This window comes from Lolium rigidum, chromosome 4 (genome assembly GCF_022539505.1).
Source record: "Lolium rigidum isolate FL_2022 chromosome 4, APGP_CSIRO_Lrig_0.1, whole genome shotgun sequence".
Lineage (NCBI taxonomy): Eukaryota > Viridiplantae > Streptophyta > Magnoliopsida > Poales > Poaceae > Lolium > Lolium rigidum.
In genome coordinates, this window is record NC_061511.1 from 242,463,271 (window position 1) to 242,470,937 (window position 7,667).

At 46.0% G+C, this 7,667-nt stretch overlaps 2 protein-coding genes across 2 annotated transcripts; both read right to left on the bottom strand.

Moving 5' to 3' along the window:
* Positions 1 to 210: 210 nt before the first annotated feature.
* LOC124707411 (phosphoglycerate kinase, chloroplastic-like) lies at positions 211 to 2,899 on the bottom strand. Its single transcript, XM_047239056.1, has 6 exons — positions 2,465 to 2,899; positions 1,808 to 1,885; positions 1,458 to 1,718; positions 967 to 1,284; positions 676 to 834; positions 211 to 581 (listed from the first exon to the last, which is right to left on the bottom strand). The coding sequence occupies exons 1-6, from the start codon at positions 2,882 to 2,884 to the stop codon at positions 372 to 374; spliced, it is 1,446 nt and encodes a 481-aa protein (XP_047095012.1). The 5' UTR covers positions 2,885 to 2,899; the 3' UTR covers positions 211 to 371.
* A 1,093-nt stretch (positions 2,900 to 3,992) lies between these two features.
* On the bottom strand, positions 3,993 to 5,792 carry LOC124648498. Its single transcript, XM_047188256.1, has one exon. It carries the CDS (start codon positions 5,790 to 5,792, stop codon positions 3,993 to 3,995), a length of 1,800 nt encoding a protein of 599 aa, XP_047044212.1.
* Positions 5,793 to 7,667: the final 1,875 nt, after the last annotated feature.

The window sequence follows — 7,667 nt, forward strand, 5'->3', positions numbered from 1 at the left end:
TACTTCACAACAGTCAGCACCTCTAGAGTTTACTTCCCTGGAATAGAAAAGAAAACGAGAATCAAACATTCTTGACCCAGCAGAGTAACAAAGTTGGTGCAAACACAGGAAGTTCAGAGGGAACACCACAGGTCTCAGTCCTATAGTCCATCTTTGGCATTTAATCACTTAAGGTGTTAATTATGTTAACTGAGAAAAGATAACACTGAGTGAACACAAATGGTGAGGGGTGTTATTCAAACATCTCCCAGTATTTCTCTATAAAACATTGGTCTCTTACATTTCGAGTGGTCGAAGAGGTGCAAACGAGAACATAGCACGTTTAGAACAGTACAATGAAAACTGAAGATGCAACAGGGTGAAGCTTAGCCTCATACGGTGACTGTGACAGCTTCGTCCAATGCGACGACTCCAGGGAGTTGCTTTCCTTCCAACAACTCCAAGCTAGCACCACCTCCCGTTGAGATGTGGCTCATAACATCAGCCACTCCCACCTTCTCAACAGCTGCAACGGAGTCTCCACCTCCAATAATAGTTGTGACACCCTTTTTGCTAAGCTCCGCCAACTTCTTTGCAACAGCCTACATGAGAGATATCACAGATTCACAGTCAAGTTTCTTTCTGTGCAAATTGTTCCACAGTAAAGCTGGATGAATGTACTGCACAGGGAATTACCTCAGTTCCAACTGCAAACTTGTCAAATTCAAAGACACCCATTGGTCCATTCCAAATGATTGTCTGTGTTGTGTCCAGGGCATCATTGAATGTTTTGACTGAATCTGGGCCAATGTCCAGCCCCATCCAACCATCAGGAATTGCAGATGCTGCAACAGTCTACAGAAAAGAGTCTTGTTAAGTACTGATAAAGTGATAATTATCTTCACGGATCCGTGAACTGCTTCAACTTGACTAGGAAAGGTCTACAGATAATTATCTACAGTGAAGGGGAAAAAAAGCGCAACATACCTGGCTGTTAGCATCAGGAGCAAACTTATCAGCAATGACAACATCAGATGGCAACAAAAGGGAGACACCCTTCGCTTTTGCCTTTGCCAGGAGAGTTGTTGCCAGCTCAAGTTTATCTTCCTCAACCAAGGAAGAGCCCACAGAGAGTCCTTGTGCCTTGTAAAATGTGAAGATCATACCACCACCCAAAAGAAGGATATCACACTTCTCCAACAGGGATTCGATAACCCCAATCTTGGATGACACCTTTGAACCACCCACAATGGCAGCAAATGGGCGCTTAGGGTTTGAAACAGCTCCATCAAGGTAGTCAAGTTCCTGCAATTAAAAAAACGGTCCAGAACTTAGGACACAGTTTGGAAGCAACGGAAGGACAAAACAAGATTTTAAATCTTCTGTTGTAGATTTTTTTTTCTTTTGTTGTGTGCTGCGCTATGTTAGTAGAATTCAAGCATCGAACTTCTAATATAAAAATAAAAGAAAGTAGTAACCTTCTGCAAAAGGAATCCTGCAACAGAAGGCTTCAAGAACTTGGTAACTCCCTCAGTGGATGCATGTGCTCTGTGGGCTGTTCCGAATGCATCGTTTACGTAAAGATCTGCTAGTGCAGCGAGCTTCTTTGCAAACTCGGGTTCATTCTTCTCCTCTTCCTTGTAGAACCTTACATTCTCGAGGAGCAAAACAGCACCGTTTGGCAGGGCTGCCACCAATTTCTCAACCTCCGGGCCAATAACATCATCTGCTTTTGTCACCTAAATCATGAATGATAAGGTGTTTAATCAAAACAATCACCTCAGCACATGCTCAGTTAGAAGTATCGATGGTGTAAGATAAAGCTTACCGTAATGCCAAGAAGCTCGGATAATCTTGGCACAAGGGGAGCCAAGCTAAACTTAGGAGTAACACCCTTTGGGCGACCCTGCAAATCCATGGAGAAACAAGGTTATGAATCACATAGCGATGACATGAGGCAATCATAAACAGCCAACTAGCATTGAATTATCCTTTATTAAAGGGTTGCTAGAATAGAAAACATGGATTTCAATTTATCACACTTGATAATCAAAATAAAATTCACTGCTAGAGTAGTGGTGCAAAATAACAAGGGGAGATAATGATTTGGCTCAGCAGTAGTCAGCTAAAAAGATTATGTGGTTATACAACATATAAACTATGATGAGCTAATGGATTAGTCAAAGATTTGTATGACTCCTAGATGGGTTTCATTATCAAGTAATGGAACCGGGGATCACCCCCTTTTAAAAAAATTTACTTTGTATTTAGTAATTCTCTGGCAAGGATGATCAGTTGTTTTAGGACAGGTTAATAAACTGGCCACTGACAGAGCTAGCGTTTAGTGCTTATATATCACACAGTATATCTTGACAATACTAACATTTTACTAGTAGTAACATTTTGCAAGTCCTGGATTCCTACATTGCAAACATGAGACCGAGATGGTCGAATTCTGGGAAGGGGCCAGAGCTGGGAGGCTTACCAAGTGGCTGGAGAGGATGACCTTGGCGCCCTTCTCGAGGAGGTACTTGATGGTGGGGATGGCGGCGCGGATACGGGTGTCGTCGGTGATGTTCTGGCTGTCGTCGAGCGGCACGTTGAGGTCGGCCCGGACGAGCACGCGCTTCCCCTCGAGCTCGGCGGCGCCGAGGTCGCCCACGCTCTTCTTGGCCATGGTGGCGACGGCGCGGGTGCCGCGCGCGGACGAGGCGGCGCGGCAGCGCGAGGCGACGTGGATCGCGAGGCGCGGGTCGGCGCCGGCGGCGCCGCTGGCCGCGAACGCCAGCGACCGCGCCGGCTGGCACCCGGCCGCGAGCCCCGCGCGCCGGAGCGGCGCCGCGGTGGACGCGGCTGCGGCGCGGCGGGCGACGAGGGCGGCGGGCGGCGCGGCAGTGGACGCCATTGGGGCTGGGATTGGGGAGGGGACTGGGGTGCTGGAGAGGAGGTGGGAGAGGGGGTGGGGGTGGTAAAGAAAGGGTCTTTGTGGACGGGAGGGACGGGGGCGGGATTTGCTTATCGCTGGCGAGAGGTCGGGACGGCGGCTGGGGCGGGTGTGTGGCGGAGGAGCCGCCGGCGATCACGGCGATGGGGACGTCTGCGGGGATCGGCGCCTCGTGTGTCCCCCCTTGGCCCCTGTTCTTTGCGTGATCTGGGCTTGGAATCTTCGCATCCCGGTGGAGAACATTGTGTGACCACAGTGGGACTGTTATTTTGTTGGAAAACCAGCCGCACTGGACAAACCATCTGCTGTCAAAAAATACAGAGGACAACAATCTGAATTGAACGCACACAACGAACAGATCAAGACAAGCAAACTTTCACCAACCATGAATTTCAACGACAGACTTTGTACTCTAGTAGGATTCACCGTGTCTTCGTTCGCCTTGTATGTAGACGCAAAACGGGCATCCTACTTAATCTGTCCCCGAAGCCCAATCAAATTTCTGCATAGCAGGTAGACTGTTCAGGAGGAAGCAAGTCAAGCAGCTAACTGCTTAATTTGTACCAAGAATTTCCTCAAAAAAATTTTTTACGAAGAATATCATTTTCTTACTCCTAATTCTGCAGGTTTACATCAAGTAAGAAAAAAGGGAATACACTAGAAACATCCACCTCACATGTGACTCCATGTGACTCCAAAATGAGAAAAGTGATTACACACCTAGATTTTATAATCTGCCTGTGCTGAGAGCATGTCGTACTATCAAAGAGGGTAGTTAGGAAACTAAAATTCTTGCAAACATCTCAAAGTAATTCATTTTTCTTTTGGGACGGAACATTGATTTGTGCCCAAAACAGTATACGGCAAACACCACAGGAAGCAAATTTGTCAGTCTTAGTACAATAGTGTAACTTGAACTACCACCGCATGCTATTACACGACATAGCACAGAATGATTCCAAGATACAAAGGCAGCACATACTAAGACTTCAGCAAGCCAAGGGACTTCTGGCATCTCAAACAAGCAATGCTATGGAGATTGTGTGGACAATCAAGGGTGAGACTGCATCTAGAACATCATGACTTTCTTTCCCTTAAAGTAACCATATCTCGGCCGCGCGCGGCCAGTTTTGGGATCAAAGCCCAACTCATCATCATCATCAGATTTATCCTCGTCCACAGAGTCAGGATTGCACCAGCAAGGCATGGGCACAGGCCAACTGTTTAACTTAGTTTTGTCATCATCGTCCATTTTCCAGAAAGGCGCTTCTCCAGAGGGATCACTGTCATTGCCAACTTCACCAGGTTTACTTTTTGTCTCAAACGATGCTAGAACTTTGTAAATGTCCTCCAAATACATGAAAGGGGTTCCTATTTTCTTATCATAGAAGTTCATGCCAATAACATCCCCATCAAGACTAACAAGAGGGCCTCCAATACCAGCCTTACTGATTTTGCATGTGGAAGTTGAGAGGTAATCGCAATCAAGTGTGCCTGTCCAGGAAACCTCATCCCCAATAGTAGCCATTAACGCACCCGATTTGAAGCAACGGCCTATAGCTGCTACTTTGATAGCCTTGTCGCAATGAAGCAGAGTATTTAATGGACGAACATCACGGTGATCCTTGACACTGACTAGAGCAACGTTGTAATGTAGGCTATAATTCTGCAACTTCCCTTCTCTGCATTGGCCATTAAGCAACACTTCAATCCTCAAGTTTTCAACAATCTTGTTCTCATCACCTGAATTTCTAACCAAGCTTGCTGATGTCAAAATTATCGTAGATCCATTCCATTCAATAAAGAAACCCGTGCATGCAAAAAACCTTTTTTCACCATTGAATGAAGCCAGTGCCACAACATTGCGATTTATGTTAGAACCACTTTTACTAAATTTTCGCCAGACACCTTCACCATATATGTCGCCAAAAGTCTCTTCAAAAGTATTAACCAAAATCATGCCAGCTCCAACCATGGAGGATGGTAACTTCGGGTAACCCATGGAGTCTAGATCTAACTGCTCCTGGTTAAGAAAATCTCCATGTACTTCTGTAAGGCTGTTAGATTTCTCACCAGCGGGTCTTGCACCAAACCAGTAAACTTCCCAAGTTTTTGAGCATGCAAGACCAGTCTTCTCTTGCAGGGATGTCCAGTAATGCTCCAGATGCTTGAGAATCATGCCCCATGGTAGGAAAACGGCTCTTGTAGCAGTCAGAAAAAGGTTCATGCCAACAACTTTCCCATCAACAGAAACAAGTGGCCCACCTTCCCAAGCCTCTGAGATTTTACCATCAAGATCGTCATCATCCTCAGATACCCTTGAATCACCATCAAATTCCATATTCTTGGCTACTATTTCACCAGAGACGCCACGCCCTATAACTACTAATATCTCACCATGGGGCAGAACATGCATTGCATCTTGGAAAGATCCAACCTGAACATCAAGGAACCCATGGACATTGACAACAGCAAAGTTGCGATCTAAATCATAATGAGACATCGTCCCCATATACACTTCGTTGCCTTCATGGCGCACGTCAATCTTCAAGTCATCATGGTCTTCATTTGTAGCATTGAGAGCTCTAACCAAACTTGCAGAAGTCAGAAACCTTGTAAGGTGACAGCCCCGGCGTTCAATAGCTATGCCCGAGCATGAAAATAAGACTGTGTCTCCATTGTACAAAGTAATAGAGGCGACACTTTTAGACAAACATGCTATTGTCCTATCGCTGAGGCCAGGCCGAACACCTTGATCATCAGAGTCCCCAAGGAAGCGACCTGAAACCAATGATTCATTCTTGGAATCTCTTCTGCTCTTACGAGAGCTTCTAGCGAGATGATCACCACCCCTCTTAGCTTTCCGCATCTTTTGCAAGACTTGCGGGAGGTCGGCCGGGGAGGAGCGGGCGGAGTCGAGGTCGTCCGAGGAGGGCATATGCGGGGACGGGGACGGCTGGGAGGTTGTTGGCGCCGTCGATCTTGCGGGAGGGGGCCGAGTCGGGCGAGGACAGTGGGATCCGGACGGAGACTGAGGGAAGACGGTGGGAGACGGTGGAGGCGGAGGGTCGCCGGCGGGCGTGGCGGCGCGGGCGAGTTGAACCCTAGCGTCGCTCCTCTCTTGGCTCCTGTCACGCGATGGGGAAAATTGAGATATTTAGGGCCGGGTATTAAAAGTAATTCCTCCACAACCCAACTCAAATCTCTCTATCGATCTCCACCAAAATCAGAAATACCGGAATTATCATCTCAAAAAGAAAAGAGAGACGTCCAATTTACTTTCCTAAACTCGTCTCAAAATTTAGATTACAACCCTTAACTTTACTTTGGTTCAATCTTCGATCCTGAATTCTATAAATCGTTCGGAATTGGATTTTCTACCTTTTTTGACATATTTTCAACCGGTTTTTCTCGCCAGTTAGCGGGTTTTATTCCTATATATTGCGCCAACTCATCAACATACAACATACACGATCACTAGTAGAAAAAGAGGCTTCCGTCCACCCCCATTAGTCCCGGAAATATTCGAACCGCGACTAAAGGGGGCTTTAGTCGCGGTTCGGGAGGCGACCCGCGACTAATGCTCCATCCGAGATGAAAGGGTACCCCTTTAGTCGCGGTTGGTAACACCAACCGGGACTAAAGGGCTATGGAGGGATGCGGTCGGCGGAAAAACACCAACCGGGACTAAAGGGCCCCTTTAGTCCCGGTTGGTGTCCCCAACCGGGACTAAAGGTTTTTCCGAGTTTTTTTTACTCCCACGCACCCTGCACCCCCCTCCCCCCACACGTGGATCGCATTTTTTGGTTTGTAAAATACAAAAGAAAATGATAGAAAATTAAAAAAAAATTGTTTTAGGAAGAGATGCACAATTAGATGGGTTAAGGTTGGGGAAGACAATACTAAGTTCTTTCATGCCATGGCCACACAGAGGCATAGAAGGAATGCAATTTCCATGCTCACTGCTGCTGATGGTAGGCAAGTATCGATCATGAGGAGATGGCTGGTCTGTTGTGGTCCGGTTATAAGGAGAGGATGGGAATGAGCGAAGGAATTTGCATGCAATTTGATCTTGCTAGGCTGTTGACAAAGGTTCGGGGCCTAGAGGAAATTTCTATGCCTTTTTTGGAAGAAGAGATGGAGTTGGTAATTAAACAGATGCCTCCCGATAAGGCACCTGGGCCGGATGGTTTTACTTGGACACTTTCTTAAAAAATGTTGGCCGAGTAATTAAGCAGCAATTCTTTGATTTGGTGACAGAGTTTCATGAGGGTACTCTTAATTTGCGGAACATTAATGGGTCTTATATAACTTTGGTTCCAAAAGTGCAATCACCGAGAGGCAGTGAATGATTTTAGGCCCATATCTTTAACAAATGTGTGTATTAAATTCTTGACAAAGTTGGTGGCCAATAGGTTTCAGCGAGAAAATTATGCAATGCATTCATAAAAATCGAGTATGGTTTTATCAAGTCAAGAACAATTCATGATTGTGTGGCATGGGCTTTTGAATATCTTTATCAATGTCATGTGTCTAAGAAACCCATAATTGTCCTTAAGCTAGACTTTGCAAAGGCTTTTGATACAATTGAGCATGAGGTCATTTTGCAAGTTATGAAGCACAAAGGTTTTGATGAGAAGACTATTGGCTGGGTTAAAAGTATTCTTTCTTACGGTTCTTCATACGTTACAGTTGAATGGAGTGCACAGGAAGCAGTTTATTTGTAAAAGGGGTGTGAGACAAG

What these genes read in the sequence shown, in the direction of transcription:
- LOC124648498 (XM_047188256.1), bottom strand. Translation starts at nt 5,792, where the DNA reads ATGCGGAAAGCTAAGAGGGGTGGTGATCATCTCGCTAGAAGCTCTCGT.
- LOC124707411 (XM_047239056.1), bottom strand. Translation starts at nt 2,884, where the DNA reads ATGGCGTCCACTGCCGCGCCGCCCGCCGCCCTCGTCGCCCGCCGCGCC. An exon ending in TCATCCTCTCCAGCCACTTG is followed by an intron (nt 1,886 to 2,464) that starts GTAAGCCTCCCA and finishes ATGGATTTGCAG; the next exon opens with GGTCGCCCAAAGGGTGTTAC. An exon ending in CCGAGCTTCTTGGCATTACG is followed by an intron (nt 1,719 to 1,807) that starts GTAAGCTTTATC and finishes TTCATGATTTAG; the next exon opens with GTGACAAAAGCAGATGATGT.